Below are 21,167 nucleotides of genomic sequence, written 5' to 3'. Positions count from 1 at the left end.
AGGAAGGAAGGAAGGAAGGAAGGAAGGAAGGAAGGAAGGAAGGAAGGAAGGAAGGAAGGAAGGAAGGAAGGAAGGAAGGATCTTTTACAATGTTCTGCCATATATCAATGCCTGAGAGAACTAGAAAGAAATAGCACCTTCCATCATACCTGGAAAGCCAACACACAGTTGGAGCTACAGAAACTGCAGATCGTTCCATTTGACATAGCTAGGTGATATTGAGGAACTGCTGCGGTTTTACAACTATGACACAAAACCTGGAGACCTTAATGACAAAAAAAACCACAATGTTTCACACATGCACAAATGACCCAAAAGTCTAGTAGCAAAGAAAAAAAATATCAAATACTAAGCACAGCCTCTCCTTATGTCCTCGGAAGACTAGCTCCCAGACTTTCCCCACAGATGTCCAACATCTGCAGACAGATGCTTATGTCCATCTTACAGAATGGTACCACAGTATCTGCATTTTACAGATCATTCCTAATTACTTAAAATACCTAACAAAATGCAAATATCATGTAAATAGCTGATATAACTTTCAGAAACATAATTGTTAAAAATCTCTGTAAAGTTCAGTTATATTTGATGAGGGTTTTTTAATGTTATTGTTGTTATTTTAAGACAGGGGTCTCAGCAGCAGCCCTGCATGTGCTGGACTTCACTATGTAGACCAGGCTGGCCTCAAACTCCCCGAGATCCCAGTGCCTCTGGCCCCTGAGTGATGGGATTAAGGTGTGCATCACCAGCCCAGCATTTGCTTTTGAGGTGTGGTTGGTTGAATATAAAACCCATGAATATGGAAGTATAACATAAAAAATAACACAGAACTTTACAGTGATCTCTAAATCTAACTACAACAACTATCTTCACATAACTCCTACTCATCAAAAACTAACTTAAAGGACTGGAGAAGTGGTTCAGTGGTTAAGAGCACTGACTGCTCTTCAAGAAGACATGGATTAGATTTCTAGCTCCTACATGGTGGTTTCACAGCATCTGTAACTACAATTTCAGAGGATCCAATACCCTCTTCTGGCCTCCACAGGCAACAGGCATGCACATGGTGGATAGACATATGGATAGACATACATGCAGACAAAACAGGCACACAAAATGCAGTAATAAAATATTTTTTCTTTTTTTTTAATATTTTTTTATTTTTAAATAATTTTAATAAAATATTTTTAAAAGAGAAAAACTAGGGCTGGAGAGATGGCTCAGAGGTTAAGAGCACTGCTTGCTCTTCCAGAGGTACTGAGTTCAATTCCCAGCAACCACATGGTGGCTAATGACCATCTATAATGAGATCTGGTGCCCTCTTCTGGTGTTCAGGTGTACATGCAGACAGGACATTACATACATAATAAAATAAATCTTAGAAAAAAAATTAGCTTAAAACTTATATTTTTTTTTTTACACATGAAACCATAAAATGTATTCTACAAAAAAAAAAAAGAGTATCAATGAAAATCTATTTTCCTTTATTATCAGTTCTTCAAAAGTAAATCAGTCTTGGGTTTTTAGCCATACGAAATAAAATTAGTCTATAACAAAATTAAATAACAGCAGTTATGGTCATCTTTGATATGTTACTAAATCTATAGATTTATCAAATTTAATCATTACCTGAAGAAATAACACTCCTAATTCTGTACGCAGATAAGCAATTAATAGAGCAGAAAAGCTGTGTTCTTCCTGGGTCATTTGTAGTCTTGATCATTTCAGCAGACAGCATTGGTGAAGTCCCCAAGGCATAGAGTGGCTTGTTGGTCAAATTCTATTAGGACAGCAATAACATAAGATGTGTACAAGCATAAGTTCAAACATAATTAGTTATTGTTTCAGATAAGAAAGGGCCAGAGAGATGGCTCAGTGGATAAAATGCTTACTATGCAAAACATGAGGACTGCAGTTCAGATTTCCAAATCCCAAATAATACCAGAGACAAGTGTATGTGTATAATCCCAGTGCTCCTTCAGTAAGATGGGGTGTAGAGACAGAACCACCAGAACTTCACAAGCTAGCCTGCCTGACATACACAGCTCTAGACCCTGCCTCAAACAGGGAAGAAAGAGCGTGACAACAATGATGTCCTCTGACAATCACACATATGCCACGGCATGCACACGTACTCACTAATACACACAGACACACACACGAAATCATACATATGAAATTTTTTTAAATCCAGCAATGAAAAAAAAGAGCCCAGCTAGTTACGATGTCCCAATAACTGGAAGATAGAGGCAGAAGGCTCAGGAGCCTAAGGCCAGCCTTAGCTACAAAACTAAAGAAACTCAACAACAGAGCACCCACTACGTACTGAATGATGTACTGATGACACACTTTCCTAGTCATAAACGAATATTAAGTAATCCCTGAAGCATACAGCCATCCTCAGATCAGATCTGGACCTCACTAGAGGGAAATTTATCAGCCGGGCATGGTGGCACATGCCTGTGATCCCAGCACTCAGGGAGGCAGAGGCAGGCAGATCTCTGTGAGTTCTAGAAAAGCCTGGTGTACAAAGTAGTCCAGAACAGCCAAGCCTACATGGAGAAACCCTATCTCAAAAAACAAACAAAAAAAAAAAAGTTCATAACTTTTAAAGCTATCAACATTGAGTGATTCTTCAACAAGAGATGGAAATGATGCTTAATTCATAAGGAGATCCTATAAAACCATTTCCTAAACAAGATGAGTGTCACAATAAGTAGGGATAAATTACATAATGAACTATTGAGTCTAGCCATGTTAACAAATAATCATGACCACCATTTAGACAGTATTGATTTCTGAATGCTTATCATAAGCCAAACTCCATGGTAAGCAATTTTTAACTCTAAAACTGTTACTAACACAATGGCAAATCTTTTAGTAAGGAGGCAGATGGTAAAGAAATATACATTATGAAGTTTCACACAATCTGCGTAGTAAAAATGGGCCTCACAAATCTGGAAGAATATAATGCCTGTCTCAGATTAGAGAAGGAACTGATACTTAGGTCACAGATAAAAAGCAGTGGTTATTTTCCTGTGATAGTAGTAACTGGACTGCCAAAAGCGGCAATTCCTGAAAAATAAAATACTTTTTAATGATAAAAGGAAAAGGAATAACACATCAAAAATTTGCTAGTAAAGGAATTCTATGTTCATGTGTGCAGGTTCATTGAGTGTGTCGTCATGAACATGTATGCACATATATGTGGGAGTTGGGGTTAACCTTGGGTATCACTTTTTTTTTTTTTGAGACAGTCTTTCAATGGCCTGGAATTTGCAAAAGAACCAATGCTAGCCAGCCAGTAAGCCCCAGAAATAAACCTTTTCCACTAGGATTATATGTATACATAAATACAAGCAGCTATGTGGCTTATAGGGATGAAATTCAGGTTCTCATGTCTGCAAGGACTCTACCAACTGAACTATCCCCTTAGTCCCTAAAAAATTCATTATCATTTACATCCTTTATAAGAGCTTTAAGAAAAGAGGCTAGGATGATAATGCAATAGTTAAAGCAATTGCCACACAGGCAAAAGGACTACAGTTCAAATCCCTAGTACCCACATAAATGTCAAGTAGGTTTGGTAGTCCCTACCTGTAATTCCAGCATTTGGAAGGTAGCAACAGGATATCCAGGACAAGATGGCTAAGTAGACTGTTTGAGCTGGTAAGTTGTGAGTTGAACTGAGAAACTTTGCCTCAGTGAATAAGGTACAAAGCAATTAATAAAGACTCCTATTATCAATTTCAGACCCACATATACATGCCCAAATACATATAAACACACACACACAAAAGAAAAAGAAATCTCAACCAGTAGTAATTAAAACTAAAACAGATATCATATTTAACCAGACTTAAAAAGGTGAGAGCCAGCCAGGCATGTGACCACCTGAGCACCCCCCCCCACGCTGAACCCCGCAGGGCTAGATTGGTGTTTGTGGCACAAGTTTCCACCCAAGAGCATGCAGAGGTCCCTGGTCCATGCTGCAGCCTGGGGCCACGTAGAGGCCCGGGAGCTGGGCTCCCATCACAGGCCACATTGATAAGGGTGGCCTAAGCTACCACCTGAGACCATGGTGTTATCTGGGTCCTCACTGCCACCAAAGGCCACATCCAGGTTTGAGGCCCTACTGCAGCTGGGGTCTGTGTTGATGTCTGTGGCCAGTGTTAGCATGATGGTTGTTTAGATGTCCATGATCTGTGCTGCAGCCTGAAACCACATGTGTTAGTAGACTGGGCTGCTCCTGGGGTTCATATTGAAATGAGTGCCCTGCACTGCCACCTGAGGCCATGTTGATGTCCACGGTTCAGGTAGCCTCTGAGGGATTTGTCTGGGTCTGTGGTCCTGCTGCAGCAGGAGGCCATGTTTGTGGTCTTTACTGTCGCCAGAAACCAAGTGGAGGCCTGTCACCCACGCTCCCACTACTATGAAGAGCCAGAAGTCTACTTCTGCTGTTATATCAATGACTGCAGATGCACAGTTCAAGAGAAACATGGACAGCTGCTGTGACAACCCCTAGCTGCCACCCTTCTCCCAAATTTAACAGCCTAGACAGGAAGACACCCAAGAGAACTCCTAAAAATGTACAGAGATGCTCTCCATAATCAATGGCTTCTGCAGAGGTGTGGGAGGGGTAGGACTCAGTTTTATTTTAGGCCACTAAGAATTTGACCATGCTCCAGAGAATATTCAAATAAAGTGAATCTTTTTACCCTTTCTTTTCCTTTTTTTTTTTTTTTTAATTATTTTTATCTTTTACTTCTTTTGTGGGGAACCACAAAATGGGGCAGACGTGGAAGGACTAGGAAGGGATTGGGGTACATGATGCAAAACTCCCAGAGGACTGGGCTGGAGAGATGGCTCAAAGGTTAAGAGCACTGGCTATTCTTCCAAAAGTCCTGAGTTCAATTCCCAGCAACCACATGGTGGCTCACAGTCATCTATAGTGAGATCTGTTGCCCTCCTCTGGTGTGTAGGCACACATGCAGGCAGAATGCTGTATATCAATAATGAATTAATAGATTTTAAAAAAAACAGAAGATCAATAAAAATCTTATGTGGGGAAAAAATGTTTTAGCTTTTCAATCAGTTTTTGGCTTTTAACTCTTGCTCATGGTTTATCTATGAGGAGTTTTCAGTATCAATATTTCATATAACAAATCATGAAGTTATAACTGTTAAGTTCTGAACCATGAATAAATTTTTTAAAGTGGCCTATTTCATCTTAATTATGTCACTATACAACCATCTGTAAGTGGAATCTCTCCATTTCCCTAGAGAGAAAATCACATCAGGATGAATGGGGAGGAACTTCTGCTTTCAGCTCACTTCGGCTCACTCTTGCACAACCAGCTCAGGAGAAAGCCTACATGCTCCGCAGCAGAAATCCATACCTGCTTGTACACCAGGGCATCTGTTGAACTAAACTCTTCAGGGACAGGAAGGTCACAGTTATTCAAACAATACTCCCCATAGTTCTCACAACAGTTCACAAGGAGCTTGTTGTGTGAAATTTTGAAAAAACAAGCATCACTATAAAGACCTTGTACCACAATTTAATTTCATCCATCCATTCATCTTTCCCTATTTTCCTTCTTCCTCTTCCTCCTCCTCCTCTTTATTTTTTTCAAGACGGGTCTTATTTTGTAGCCCTGGTGTCCTTGAACTCTATATAGTAGACCAGCTGGCCTTGAACTCACAGAGATCCACTCTGTGATCTTTAGTCTGTGATTTCTCCCTCCCAAGTGCTGGAATTAAAGTTGTGTCCCACTGCACCTGGCTTTGAAATTTAATTTCAAATCTAATCTACGATATAATACAGATACATATTTTGATTTTCAGCCAGGCATAGTGGCATTATAATCTCTGCACTTGGGAGGCTGAAACAGGAAGACTGCCTCAAGGTTGAGGCCAGCCTGAATTACACAGCAAAATACTGTCTTGAAAGAGACGGGGAGAGAGAGGAAGAGAGAGAGAGAGAGAGAGAATATATCATCTCTCTGAATAAAATTCCAATGAAAGTAAAGTATAACTTAGACTTACGTCAGTGCACTTCTGACACATACTGCACTCAGTTGAAATGCTGCTGGTATATATGGTAACAACAGGCCTCTTAAGCTCATAAGAAGACAGGCATGCCTGGCTGCAGAAATCTTTGCAGAAAGAGGAATTTTCAAACTGGGTTGGGATCACATCCAGTGGATTTAAAATATCTCTAAAAACAAATAACAGAAACAAATGTGCAATGATTTTACCTTCTTCCTCTCTGGGAGGCAAATGTATTTTAGCTAGGAGTGACTCCTGCACAGTAGAAAAAACCTGCATCAATCATCTGAAGCACAGCTTTGATGATTAGCTCTGTTACTTCTCAGTTAAATGATTATGAGTAAAGCAATTATTGTCTCTATTACCTCATGTGTAAAGTGGGGTTTATGATATCTAATGAGTGCATCTGTTCAAGAATTATATTTAACAAAAAGAAGACTTCCAGCTCTCTGCTGGAGTCAGTGAGACTAAATTCAGTACCCATCCCACAGCTCAGACCACAGAACACGTGTCCTCTACCAAACAGCTATCAATAGTGGAATCTTGCCTGAAATCATAAAATAATTTTTAATTATAATTCTCAATTTTAATGAACTATGAAGAAATTAATATAAACATTAGCATGCTATATAAAGCTTAGCTATGTCAGAAAGAATGCAACACAAATAACTTAGCAGTTCTGTGAGAGTTCTAGAGCCATTTTATAAAAGCCAATTATTATAATAAGTATTAAAAAGCAGCCAGGCATGGTGGCGTGGGAGGCAGAGGCAGGCGGAACTCTGTGAGTTCAAGGCTAGACTACTCTAAAACAAAAGCACTGAAAGCAACACCCAGTAAGATAGAGGCTAAATACTGCTATTCTTCTCAAACATATAAAAATTAAAGGAAACATTCAAAGTAGAAATATGAGTGGAGGGAGGCCACAAAATAAGTAATGATGATTTTCCCCTTTCAGACAAAGAGACTAAATGAGAGGTTAAATTGCTTCTCACAGTCACAACACCACCATAACTGAAATCCAGAAAGTCCAGGGTTAACCATTCTACTAGCCGATACTTTGCACACATTCTATTTTTACGTGGCTCGGGTATGTGCATGTGTGTGCAGAGGGGAGTCTTTCCTCCTTAAGCACTGCCCACCCTGTTTTTCACAGGGGCCTGCGGCTCTCCAATCACCATATGCTGCCTGGTCATCTAGCCCCAGGGATCCTCATGTGTCCACCTCCCCAGTGCTAGGATTACAAACATTCACCACTAGGCCCAGCATTTTAATTTTTTTTTTTTTTCTTTTCAAGAGACAGGGTTTCTCTGTATAGCCTTGGCCATCCTGGACTAACTTTGTAGACCAGGCTGGCCTCAAACTCATAGAGATCCACTTGCCTCTGCCTCCCAGAGGGTTTTAAAATTTTTTAAAAAGCATCTCACTATGTAGTCCTGGCTGGCCTGGAATACACTATGTGGCCTGGGCTAGCCTCAGGTCAGAGACTCATCCCCCTCAGGCTGTCTCCCAAATTCTGGGATTAAAGGTGTGAGCAACTGTGCCCAGGAGTATACCCAACATTTTATGTGGGTGCTAGTGATCAAATTCAGCTTGCATACAGATCAAATAGTGATTCTTAAGATGTTTTTTCACTAAAAACAGAAATAAATTATATTTAGATGGGAGTAATGGCACTTGTCTATAATTCCAGTACTTGAGAGGTAGGGCCAATGAGGATACAATTTCAAGATCAAGTCAGTTTCAAGGCCAATCTGAGCTACAGGAGACCTTGCCTCAAAAACACAAATACCAAAAAACAAAATAAAACAAAAAACTGAGCCTGAAGAAAAGGCTTATGGGTTAAAAGCACTGGATGCTCTTTCAGTGGGCCCAGATCTGAGTCCTAGTACTCCCATGGCAACTCACAACCCTCTGTAACTTCAGTTCCAGCAGATCTGAAGCCTTCTTTGGCCTCCTCGGGCATCAGGCATACATGTGGTGCACAGGCGGAGGACAAGCAAGGAAAACACGCATATACATACAAATTAAGAAAACGCCATGCACATATATTATTACAAAACTACAAATATAATTACAAATACATAATTACTTAAAATCTTTATTAGTAAGTTCCCATTTATTAAGCATTTATAATATGCTAAGTTATGTGTTAATGCTGCCTCATTAAAATCCTAGGAAGTACATATTACCTAATGAAAACCTGATGTTTAGGAAAGTTAAAATATCAACAGGACACTCTACCTCAAAAAAAGTATATATATTTCAAATATCTAGCCAAGGTCTGAATGTAACAGAACCTTATCTAAACCTCCTCCTCCAGCACTGGAAATGGACCAGGACCTCCAACATGCCAAGTAAGTGCTCTACAGCTGAACACAGCCTTAAAACCAAGCCTTTTTTTCCTTTTTTGTAAAGATGTATTTATGTATACAATGTCTGCCTGCCTGTAGGCCTGCAGGCCAGAAGAGGGCACCAGATCTCATTATAGATGGTTGTGAGCCACCACACGGTAGCTGGGAATTGAACTCAGGACCTCTGGAAGAACAGACAGTGCTCTTAGCCGCTGAGCCACCAGAGCTCCAGCCCTTTTGTTTTTTGTTTTCAAGATAGGGTTTCTATGTGTAGCCCTGGCTATCCTGAAATTCATTCCAGACTGGTCTTGAACTCAAAGAGATTCACCTGCCTCTACTTCTCCAGTGCTAAGATTAAACCTTGTCTTAAAAAAAAAAAAAAAAACTCAAGATCCTAAATTCTTGTGTTATCTGCTGTTAACTAGTAGATGCAGAAACTTTGTTTTTTGTTTTTCGATACAGGGTTTCTCTATATAGCCCTGGCTGTCCTGGAACTCACTCTGTAGATCAGACTGGCCTCAGACTCCGCCTGCCTCTACCTCCTGAGTATCAGGGTCAAAGGTGTGTGCCGGCTTGCCCAGAGGCTGCACAAACTTTTAAGACTTTTGTTTTCTCATTCTTCCTCTACTCCAGGCAGCTGCTGCCTCAAAAGAGGACACATGTCAAGGTCTGGAGCCATGTAATGGCCACTGAGTAGAGTCTCAATAGTTGAGAGAATGAAACATGGGTAAAAACTAAAAGCTTCACACTATATTCATGAAAATAAACAACCAGAAAAACAAGCAAAAATGTCTATTCACCAAATGTACTGAAGATGTTTACATGACTCTGCTGTTTCTTCACCTCTGTACCAAAGCATCACTGTAAAACAACAACGATCCCAACAAAAGCCCGTGAGAGTTATAAAAACAAAGGATATTTTTGTCACTGTCTCAACTGTCACTTTCTAAACAGATAAATAACTTTTATACCCTACTGAGAGACATCATTTCAGGTGGCAGTGCCGCACGCCTTTAATCCTAGCGCTTGGCTGGCAAACTCGGGCAGATCTTTGTGAGCTGGAGGCCAGCCTGGTCTACAGAGTTCCAGGACAGTCAACGCTACACAGAGAAACCCTGTATCAAAACACCAAAAAAAAAAAAAAAAGAGAGAGAGAGACAGACAGTATTATTTTCTACTCCTCAATTAATTTAGAGAACTGCTCTATTTAAGTAGTGGCTATCCACAGTTACAGAACTAATTCTACAATTCTCACCAACTGTTTATTTCATTTCACAGTAAATTTTAAACTAAAAGTGAGAGAAGACTGGTTTAGGCAACACTCAATGCTACAAAACTTTAATTCCCAAATTCCTGCACTAAACTAAAAAGAGATTTCCTTAGAAAAATGCTAAAGAGATTAAAAGTGGCAGTACCATGTTTGAACTAAAATATACAATTTCCGAAGTAAAGCAAGGAAGCCAGGCATGCCGGTGCACACCTCTAACCCTGACACTTGAGACAAAGATAAGTGGTCAGCCTGGTCTATATAGAGAGTTCTAGGACAGCCAGGATGACACAGAGAGACCTTGTCTCAACATTCAAGAGAAAAGGGAAGTGAGAACTTAGGAACTGTACTTGAAGCAGTGTTTGCAGGTTCTCTTGGGAAGAGGTGGAATGTAGACAGCTGAGGAGTATCTGCTGATGCATCCCATGGAACAGAAAAGCTGAGCAGACCCTGCCTTACGATATGTAGTTTGCCCCTTAGGAAGTGCTGTTTTACAACCAGAACAAAACACAGGAGCAGCTGGAACTGAAGGAAATGATGTATTTGGGTCGGATGATGGTAGACCAAGCTGAAGGCCTAGCAAGACAAGAAACAAAATAAAGACAAAAAAGAAAGCAATTTTAGTTCCACTAATGCATATATTTTTCATTGTTGTTTGTTTTGTTTTGTTTGAGACAGGGTTTCTCTGTGTAGCCCTGCCTGTCCTGGACTCACTTTGTAGACCAAGCTGGCCTTGAACTCACAGAGATGTGCCTGCCTCTGCCTCCCTGAGTGCTGGGCTTAAAGATATGCACCACTGCGCTCAGCTTTATATTTTCTTTTCTAAGAAAACTCTTGTAAGTATCATGTTAATTAGAAACCAGCTTTCATATACACACATGCTAAACAAGATCTTTTCTTTCCCCTTGAGACAGAGTCACACTATATATATATTTGAACCCAAGATGGGCTCAAATTTATGATCCTCCTGTCTTGGACTCACAAGTACTGTGATTACAGGTATGAACCTGTAATCTTGTACGCATATATCTGTACATGTATAACTTAACAAAAACAGAACAGTTTTACAGTTTTCGTTTGGTTGGAGTTTGTTTTCATTTCAAGACAAGGTTTCTCTGTGTAGCCCTGGCTGTCCTAGAACTCACTCAGTAGACCAGGCTGGCCTTGAACTCAGAGATCTTCCTGCCTCTGTCTCCCAAGTGATGGAATTAAAGACATGTTCTACCATACCCAGCTAGAACCAGAACTTTTACAAAATATACATTTCCTTAATACATGCATTGCTTTCTGATGTAATCTTAATGTCTGCCTTTCTTTCTCTTTTTCTTCTCTTTCTTTCTTTCTGTTTTGGTTTTTTGAGGCAGGTTTCTCTGTGTACTGTTGGCTATCCTGGACTCCTGGACTCTTTGTAGACTCTAGCTGGCCTTGAATTCACAGAGATCTACCTGCCTCTGCCTCTCTGTACACCACCACACCCAGCTACATCTTTCATTTTTTTTTAAAGGCCAATGATAATCAGTTCCCACACTGAAAGATATACTCTAAAGAAGGAGAAAAACTTTCAGGAAGAGATGCTTCTCTCAGTTCTACTAAACAATAGCAACTGTAACAAGCTTAGTTGTTAATTCTTACCAAGAGAAGTTTCAGTAGCTGAAAATACAGCACTAATTTTAAGTTCACTTTCTTGAGGTCCATATTCCTTAAAAACAAGAGAGAAGAGGGAAAAATAAATATGCATGAGTAACTAGAAATTCAACTAAAAATCTACATTTTGGCACATGTAGAATTATACATCTTTTATACACCCTAATCATAGTCCTTTCACAAATATTTCAAACATCAGAATTATTAGACCAGATACAATCTTTACAAAGAGCATCTTTCAAAATTAAAAAAAAATTTGCAGTTATACCTACTTTTCAAAAGTAATCTTGAAAGATGAGAATGTAGCCACTCCAATCTTGACCACTACTTACTTGTGCATGCATGTGTTTGTGTATGTGCATGTGTGCGGGTAAACATGTGCATGTGGATACCAGAACTCAATGCAGGTTTTTTCCTCAATCGCTCTACACCTTGTTTATACCTTATGCTCAATTTTTTAAAATTTGTCACCAAATTTTTATTGTAAAAAATACAAAAGGTATTAGAAATGTAAAAACCATTTTGCTTCAACCAATTTAATTGGAAAACAAGTGAACCTGGTGAAAAGTGACATTCGAACACTGATTTTGAAAATATCCAATGAATTCAAGTACCCAACAAAACCTAAATTTGCATTCTAGCACCCAGAAAGACATCCAGCTTCCAAAGAAGTGTTGCTCTGTAACCCTCCAAATTTCCTGACCAGCTCCCTCTGTGGTTGCAAGAGAATAACCACTGTGGCTCTCCAAGGGAGTCTGAGTTACGACGCCTGTAGGAAGTCTGCCTGACCTGAGCTGCCTTCTAGTTGACATCTAGCAAAGGGGCGTTTCATACTCGGTGTGGTCTTTGGGTGTATTTCAGCACTTTGGGTGGATACTGGTAATCTGATCTCAGACCAATATACTTGCCTACTACTTATTTCTTATGATATAGTCACAAAAGAATGAGAAATGAGATTAAATAGGAGTAACATACAGTTTAGATAACAATTAGTGATTTGTTTTTCCCTTTGTGACAGTCTCATGTGCCTAAACTGAACTTGAACTTCTGATTCTTTGGGCTCTACCTAGGATTACAGGCATGAGTCACCACACTTACACATTGCTGGACTTAACTAAAGATTTGTGTTCCTTTTAGACAAACATTCACCAACTGAGCTAAGGCCTTAGGTCCTAAATTAGTCATTTTAGCCAACAGGTTTATAAGCTATAAACCTGGTTCATATTTATCAATGATCAACAGATAGAAAAATTTCAATACAATCTGCTTATTGTATATAACATCACAACAGAAACTGGAGAAATGGCTCATCGGTTTAGAGTATTTTCTTCTCTTGCAGAGGGCCAGAACTGGGTTCCAGCATCAGCACTGGGCAGCTTACAACTGCCTGTAACCACAGCTCTAGGGCAAATCCCCACACAAAAAAGTTGCCTGGAGTGGTTTAGCCTATTAGACCTAATGCTCGGGGAGACTAAGAAGAAAGGTAGCACAAGTCGTTAGCCAGCCTGGGGTATACCGTGAGGTACAAGCTACGGTATGTTGTACAAGGTGAGGTTCTGTCTCAAAAAAAGGAAGTTAGAAAATGTAAGCCTTAAAAAACAAGGAAAAGTTGTTAATATAAAGCTACCTTTATGCTGAAGTAAATTACCTTGTTTTTACTTTTTTTGGCTAAATGACCTGATATACCTCAAAACAGAAAGGGGTTTTTTTTTGGGGGGGGGGGTCAGACTTGGAAGGTAGCTCAATTGGTAAGAGTACCTTGAGTTCCTGTCATCACATAATGTAGATATGACCATAATCTCAGCTGTCAAGAAAAAACCTGATTAACCCCTTGTCTTAGACCTTTTCATATTGCTTCAAGAGAAAACCATGCAACAGGTCATCCATTTATAAGGAAAAGAATTTTCTCACAGTTCTGGAGGCTGTGAATTCCAAGAGACAGGGGCTGCATTTAGCCAAGTCTTCTAGCCACACTTCAAAGTAGCAAAGGGTAGGAGAGTGCCCAAAAAGAAAAATGACAGGAAGCAAAGAGCTCAACTGGCTTTGACAACACACCCACTGGTGGTAATGACAGAATCTGCACTTAGGATCACTACCTTTCAGGGTCATCCCCAGGAGCACTGCACCAGGTATTGAGTTTCCATTGAATTTTGGAAGGTACATTCATTTTTGAACACAGTACCTCATGGTGTTAGGAATGCACTCTACTACTTAACTGTGTATACCCCAGCCTTCGTAGCGCTCATTTAACGGACTTAAAAAAAAAAAAAATCAGTTGGATTGTACCAACTTATAAACCAGAAACTGTCGATTGCCATTTTCAGTTCCCCAGACCAAAAAAAAAAAACTTCAGCATTTTGAAAGTCAAAATAAATGCTTACTTGAACATCATCAGGTTCTTCTTTAATTCTATCCAGAAGCCCTTGTTGCACCGCTGCTTTGTCACAGCCACCATCCAAAGGGTCTTCCATTCTAATTGTTTATGCAGAGTTTTTCTACCGCTTAAAACTAAGATTTCTTCTTAACAATGTATAACTGGGCTCCTAAAACATAAAGGGCTTTGTTTTCCTTCAGACTAGCGTGCTGATAGCTTTGGGGTGGAGCATTTGAGCACCACCCTTCTGGGGCTATGACTATTCTTTCTGCTCCTGGATCAGCTCCCTTCCAGTGAGAAAGGTCTTTCCAACGGTTCTCACTTCCCCTAGAGTCTTAGACAGGCACTGTGATCTTTATACTGTTAAAGGTTGGTGAGGTGTAGACTGGCTGAACGAGCCACAGAAGGAAGCTACTAAAGTTTTTGGAGTGCTGGACTCAGTACGATTTCTGACTGCGTGGTCACTGACTAAGACCCACATCAGCTTTCCTCCAAATGAGGCAACTGCCTCAACTTCGCCTCTCACCAGGCTTGAGCTGCAATTAGGAACCTCAGTATGTCATCAGTATGTGGAAGACGAGGTTCACGGTTTCAGGTGGACCTACTGGACATTCTGGAGCCTCCATGGAGTCGGAGAGAGCCGACTTCCCTAAGGTCTTCCTATAAACCAGAGGTTCTCTGTGTTGTGGTGACCACCCGCCCAACCAGGAGCTATTTTGTTGCTACTTCATAACTGTAATGCTGCTACTGTGATGAATCGTAAACATCCGCCATGCAACCCAACGGGGGTGGGGACCCAGGGGCTGAGAACCTCTGCTGGACTCCCTAACTGTATAAATGAAAGCTGGCGCAGAAAGAGGAAAACCCTCGCTAAAGGCCTTCCGTCGATGCAAGCCGGCCACCGATAAAACCGATTTCCTCGGAGGCCTGCTGAGCAGCGGGGTCGAGGACTTCCCGCCCCTCGCCACCGAGGTATCGATCTACGGGCGTCTGTCCCTCATCTGAACGCCGCCAGCCCTCCGACGTTCCCGTTCGCGAGCGGAATTCCTCAGCCGGTCCCCGAGGGCCAGCTGGGGGGGCTCGGGCTCCAGCCGCGCGCCCGCGAGAGCCGCCAGCTCGTCAGCCCCGGCGTGCCCTGGCACCACTGCCGGGGAGCCCGCCGCAGGTCACGTGAGGAGCCGCCCCTCGGCCCGCGCCCGGGGCTGCCCCGCCCCGTCACGTGACGCTACCCAGCGGCTCCTGCGGCGTCTGGTCACGTGGAGGGCCACGCCCCCCCCCCATCTGGTGCCACAGGTCGGAGTGGCTTCCTATAGTCCACGAAAGGGCTCGAGACGGAGAATGCACAACAGCATTCAAGGTCCCCCGTCGGGACGACTACAAGTTCCTCTTCTGGAATCGCCTGAGCTATTGCAACGGACCTTATCGGCTGCGCGTGCGCACTCCTGCTTATACCCTAGACCGGAGGTGATTGGACGTTCCTAGCCCAGAGTCCCGCCCTCTTTTCCCATCATGCTTTAGACCTGGGCATCCCAGCATTCTCATTTCAGTTATGGCTGACTCCTTAAAGAGGCGGAGATTGAGCTATGAAAAAAGTGGAAAGAGGAGATCAAGAGTGTTAGATGGCACCGTATTAATGCCTTATTCTATTTTCCAATGATCATCTCCTTATAAAGGTGGATGCTTACGAGAATATAATTCTTGGGCATTGGTTAATCAAAGTTACTGCACCATTTCTCTTAATAGTGATGGAACCCCCACTATGATATAAATTTTTGTCTGGAAAGATTAAAATTTGTGGCTTTTTATCCAATATTGTTTTTGAGATACATCCATGATTTGTAAAGCTATTTGTTTGTTTGTTTTAATTTTGACTGCTGTTTAGGATTCTATTTTATGAGTGTTGGGCTTCCTGCTCAGATGGAAGGGTATCCACAGGACCCCAGGAACCACACAGTTCTGAGGAAAGAAAGTATCTCCAATGAAAGTGTTACACCTCTGAGGAAAGGTATCCTAGGACTCAAGAGCTTGGAAGTGGGACAATGTCCCAATGGAAAGGCAGAGGCACAGGAACCCAGGAACAAAACAGCTCAGAGTGGAACAGTGTCCCAAGGGAAGGGTATGCTGAGGCATAGGAGCTGAGGAAGCACACAGCTCAGAGAAGAGGCTCCCTCCACAGTGGCACTCAGGAGCCTCAGCCCTGCTCCTTCTTCAGCCCTGCAGTTCCCAAAGGAGGGTATCCCCAGCTGAGCTCAGAAGCCTCAGCCCTCACTCCACTTCTTCTCTTCATTGCTTTTTTCTTCTGATGATAGAGTCACATCAGGCAGTAAATCTATTAAAAGAGCTTTATTGGAGGGACAAATCCAAGAGAGGAGGGACAATCCAGGAGTGGCTTCCCCTGCTCCCAGGAGAAGGCATCAGGGAACTGGGCAGACACAGCCTTTACATGGAATTTCTTAGGAGCCAGAGCTTTCTAGGGCAGCTATTTCCAGAGTGAGAATTGGTGGGATTTCAAGTCCTGAGCTTTGGAAGCTCAAGGATTGGTGGGCTTCCCTGTTCAGGGATTGGTGGGTTTCTCCTGCTCTTGGATTGGTGGGATTTTGTGGGAAACTCAGCGATTGGTGGGTTTTCCTGCTCAAGTTGGTGGAGTTTTGTCCAGACTTTTCACCTCAAATTAACATAATCTGGGATGGGTTCTATTGAGGGACTGGAGAAGACCTTTGTGACACTCTCGGTTTCAATCCGGATATTGCATTGTGATACTCATCCTAAGCATTCTGTCTCAACTTGGTGTAAACTTTCAAATAAAGTAATTAAACACAATGTTGATCTGGGAGGAGCCAAAGGACAGGAAAGAGGGGAGGGGCTAGAGGGCAGGAAATGAGTGGGAGGAGAAAGGGCAGGAGGAGAGCTTGGAGACAGAGCTGGAGTAGAGATCTTGGAGGACGTGGAGCATGAACCAGACCTAAGATTTCACAAAAAGCAAGTGTGATGTGGGAAATCTAAATGTTAGAAAACTATTAGGGCTTGGAGGTTTAGGATGGAGTAACTGTTGCCCAGCATTGTGTTCTAGGTTAACTAAATAAAACCAGTCTCTGTGTGGTGATTTGGGTATACAGCTGTTTAGGACTAACAGCAGCATTACTAAAAGATAATTATTAGTAAATATTAATCACCGATTACAACAGGGGCACAATGACTTGGAGGACACTGCTGGCTGTGTTTGCTATTGAGAGTGATTGGTATATTCCCCGAAAGACTCCTTGACCCTAAACAGCCGGGAGAAATAGAGAGGTCTGTGCCCCCTCTCCCCACTAACCTTCTCTCTTGTACCTAGGGTTTGGGGGGAAAGAGGTAGAGACATACATACCCCAAATAGAGTTTTAAAAACCAGGGCTACACCAGGCAGTTTCCAGCTGACAAATATCACTCGCCCTCTCACAAGGCTATTAGTTGTGGCTAAACTAAAAGCATTCCACATCCTAAACTTAGAATTATAACAAAAACATATTTACATAACTGAGTTTTTAAAGAAACCAAAATTTTCACTACAGTGGACAGCTCCCACTGAGGAGGCATTATTGCTCTAATAGGAGCCATCAGTTTGACTGTTCCTGTAACAGCAGCCTGGGGAGGGGAGAGGCTCTGACAGCTCTTGGGTGAGGGGGTGAGGTAGGCCCCTTTGATTACCACAGCTACAAAGATGGTGGCTTTAAGGCTTTGATCACCGCAGTGGCAGGCCATTTCTGTTGGGCCTGATAAGGCCTGCTGCATCTACTTGAGTCTGGCTCGAGTTTGGAGACCTGTCTTTAGCTTCTGATTTAAGAGGCACCACTTTCAGGCAAAAGTGGTTCAGCATACCCGCCTTAAAATCAACCCTGCCTGGTAACTGGTTAGGTGGAGTTTCGTCACTGGCCCACCTCTCCCTGCACCACTTAACCTCACCCTCTACATAATCTTACCTCACTTCCTTAATCCTGCCCCTTGACCCAAACCTATAAAAGGGCCTGCTTAATTTAATAAACTGAGTTCCTGCTTCGACAGATCTCCTGGCTCAGGTGTTTTATTCCTGGGGCATCCGGGGAGGTTCGGGCCATCGACACTCACCATCCTGCTCAGCCACGGAGGGCATCCAGCTGGACTGGCCACCCTCCTCTCAGCTCCACCTGCCAGAAACCAACCCAGCAATTTCAATAACTTTTCAGGGACTACAATGAGTATCCATGATCATTATGGCTGATTTTTTTTTTTTTTTTGAGACGCATCTAGCTATGTAATACAGACTTGCCTCTATTTGTTATCCTTTGTGTTTCTGACCTTCAAAAGATACATTGAAATAATGAATATTGCCTTATTTGGAAATAGGATGGTTACAAATAGAACTGTTAAGATAAAGCCGGAGGTTGGGGTAATGTCTGGATGATAAAACTCTTATTGTCGGAGCAGAAAGACATGAGTTCAGATTTCCAAAACTCATATAAAGCTAAACACATCTGTAATTCCAGCATTCCCACACCACCATGGGAGGCAGAGACAGCTAACCTGCAGTACATATGTTTGCACATGTGCATGTGAGGGACCAAAGAATTAAAAATCAGTGGGTATTGTTTTAAAGTTTAAAGCATAAGCCTGAACAAAGGCCAGCCAAATGGAGATATGTCCAGCCATCTGGGAAAAGAAAATAGCTCTACTGTATTCTACTGTATTCTTTCCCAGCCCACTAGAGGTACAGTTGCTAGGAAACCCACACATATGGCCAGGCCAGAACTGTTTGTGGTCTTGGAGCCTAAAATGGACCAATCATTTCAAAAGTCAATTTCTCTTACCCAGTCAAGTAACGCCAAAGCATGTAAGTCCCTGCTTTCGGTTTTGCCCTTTAAAAACCTTATTCCCCTAGACCACGGGACCGCATTCCTCTCCTGTCTCCGCAGGAAGTTTTTGTCCCGTGTTTGAACACGTATACAATTAAAAAACCCTCATATATTTACAGCAGAGACTATTCCTGGTCTTTGGGGTCTTGTGAACTGGGCACAACACATGCACACATCAAATGTTTTTAAATTTTTGAGCTATAGATTTCCAATATACAGTCTCACAAAATAAACATTACTCTTCCAAAATGGAAGAATAAGGACATACGAAAAAGAGCTCAGACTAAAGCAACTCTGTAAAACTAAGGACTTTCTATGCCTGCCCTAGTTCCTGAATAATGACACAGAGACCTATTTGTAATGCTCTTTTTTTTTTTTACAGACTTTTTTTTTTTTTGAGTCCCGAAGCAATACAATGTTCTCAGTTCTATTGGTGATGCCGTGCTCATTTTTAAGCTCTATTTTATTTGGGGTTCCTTAAAGCCTCTTCCTTCCAACCCCCCAACTTTAAGTAGGAGACAGAGTTGGTGGAGAAAGGGGGTGCAGACTCTTCAAACTGCCACTCACTACATACCAACATCTCAAGTACCACACTTCCTCTTTTTGGGCCCCCAGATTTGCACCCTTGGAACACTAGACCACATCGTTCTCTGGGATGCACGTGGCAGGCCATTGCCAGCTGCCAAAGGCCACACTCTGCACGAAACAGTTACCAGTTATAAACAAACTGAAGCCCAAACTAAAATCCCACACTTGGGATTAAAACAAAGACATACTTATATAACATAACCGAGTTTTTAAAGAAACCAAAACTTTCATTAAAGCTATTTTTTTTTCTTTTTTAGTTTTTTGGAGACAGGGTTTCTCTGTGTCACCTTGGATGTCCTGGACTCTCACTGTAGACCAAGCTGGCCTTGAATTTACAGCAGTTCACCTGGTTCTGCCTCCCTGAGTGCTGGGATTACATGTGCGCACTTGTCTGACACCCCTTTGTCATATACAAGAGCAAACATTGGAAGAATTAGGAAGGTATGGCATAATGGGAAAAGAGTAAGCTATCAGGACCTTTCCTTTGGGTAGCATATGATGAAAACAGACCCATAATGTAAGACTAAGGCACAAAGGGACACAATTAGGGAACAGCTCAATGCTTATTATGGTACATAATGAAAACGCTGCAACATGCCCCTTGAGAAACGAAAAGTGCTCTTGTAAGTTTGCTTCTCAAGACTGAATGTCTGGCACCTCCTGACCGAAAAGGCTGAAAGCGTGCAGGAGGGAGTGTAAAGAGGCCCCTGGTGGGGTTGCTGAAGCCGGGGGAAACAATAAGCTCTTAGATGCTTGCTGAAAGTATTGCTTTTGCTTCAAAAAAATATATATTGAAAAATAATATATATATATATACTGTAAGAAGGTTGATTTCTTTCATTCTGGGTTTTGAAGAATAGGTTAAAAGGAAATCTGTGAAAAAAATAATGTTTTTGGGATCATGAACTGTGCTTTCAGTATTGCTTGTGGCTAAACCATTATGCAAATTCAGAGCATAAAAGGTGTAAGCTTTTTTCAGTAAACACAGCAATCCTGATTCACCCTCAGATCACCTCAGTCTCTTTCCCTTGACAATTCCACACCTCCTCTTGGGGACCTGAATCCTGCTGGAGCTGGACTCCAGTACTTAAGGGCCGCAAGAGAAAATGCTGGGAGTGAAAAAATACAAAAGCTCTTGGGAGGCAGGATGATTCTGATTTAAGAAGAAAGGTCAACCAAAAAAGATGTATGAAAACACCAGAGGTCCTGGCTGCGAGGGCACACACTTTCAATCTCAGCACTCCAGAGTCAGAGGCAGGCGAATCTCCATGAGTCTGAGGCAAGCGTGGTCTACAATGTGAGTTCCAGAACTTGAACGTCTAGGGATCCACCCTCATTTGAGAGAGCCTGGCCTGACCAACGCCATGATGGGCTTCATTTTCTTGCTAGACAGAACAGGCCTCAGAGTTGCAGGGGAAAAAAAAAAAAAAAAAAAGGGCAACCAATCAGAAACAGCCAAGACATCTGGCCTGGGGATGATTAGGTTGTTTAACTACTGATTTGAAAGGCACCTAAATCCTGACCAGGGTCGAGTATCCTCCATGGGCTACAGCTAACCCCAATCAAGGTTACGTAGCCACAGTAGGGTTTCCCCTCTCTGGCTTTGAAAGGGGCCCTCAAGCTCCCCACAGGACTGTCGCCATCTTGTAAAAGTAGTGACCCCAGCATGCTAGACTTCTGCAGAGTAAACTCCCTCTGTTGCTTGCATGCTACTTGAGTCTGGGGTTGTTCTTTTAGCATATTCCAGACCCTAACAAGAGAAGGTTAGTGGGGAGAGGGAGCACAGATACCCTTTAGTTCTCCCAGCTGTTTAGGGTCTATGGGTTCTTTTTAGGGCTATACCAATCTCCATCAATAGCAACAGCAACAAGCAGTCTCCTCTGTCTTGCTCCTTCAAGCCACTGTGCCACAGATCATCTCTGGTTTCTCCAAACTGTCAATTTTATCTATGCCATTTAAAAGAAAGGCATAATAAACTTTGAGGATATTGTAGCCAAGGATTTATTGACCATGTATTGTTGAAA

General features: G+C 42.1%; 1 protein-coding gene across 2 annotated transcripts in view; it reads right to left on the bottom strand.

Annotated features, from left to right (window-relative positions):
• Positions 1–14,821, bottom strand: part of Zmym6 (zinc finger MYM-type containing 6) — a 36,794-nt gene extending 21,973 nt beyond the window's left edge. For both annotated transcript variants that reach the window (XM_055611285.1, XM_055611286.1), the window contains exons 1-6: positions 13,695–14,821; positions 11,302–11,368; positions 10,020–10,245; positions 6,049–6,220; positions 1,630–1,780; positions 150–265 (exon numbers count right to left, since the gene is read on the bottom strand). In XM_055611285.1, coding sequence (XP_055467260.1) covers positions 150–265; positions 1,630–1,780; positions 6,049–6,220; positions 10,020–10,245; positions 11,302–11,368; positions 13,695–13,784 — 822 coding nt within the window. In that variant the 5' untranslated portion in view covers positions 13,785–14,821. The remainder of the gene's footprint in view (positions 1–149; positions 266–1,629; positions 1,781–6,048; positions 6,221–10,019; positions 10,246–11,301; positions 11,369–13,694) is intronic.
• Positions 14,822–21,167: the final 6,346 nt, after the last annotated feature.

Source organism: Psammomys obesus, unplaced genomic scaffold (genome assembly GCF_907164565.1).
Source record: "Psammomys obesus unplaced genomic scaffold, mPsaObe1.curated_primary_1811, whole genome shotgun sequence".
Classification (NCBI taxonomy): Eukaryota; Metazoa; Chordata; class Mammalia; order Rodentia; family Muridae; genus Psammomys; species Psammomys obesus.
The sequence above is the reverse complement of the archived record's forward strand: the minus strand, read 5'-3'. Positions and strand labels throughout refer to the sequence as shown.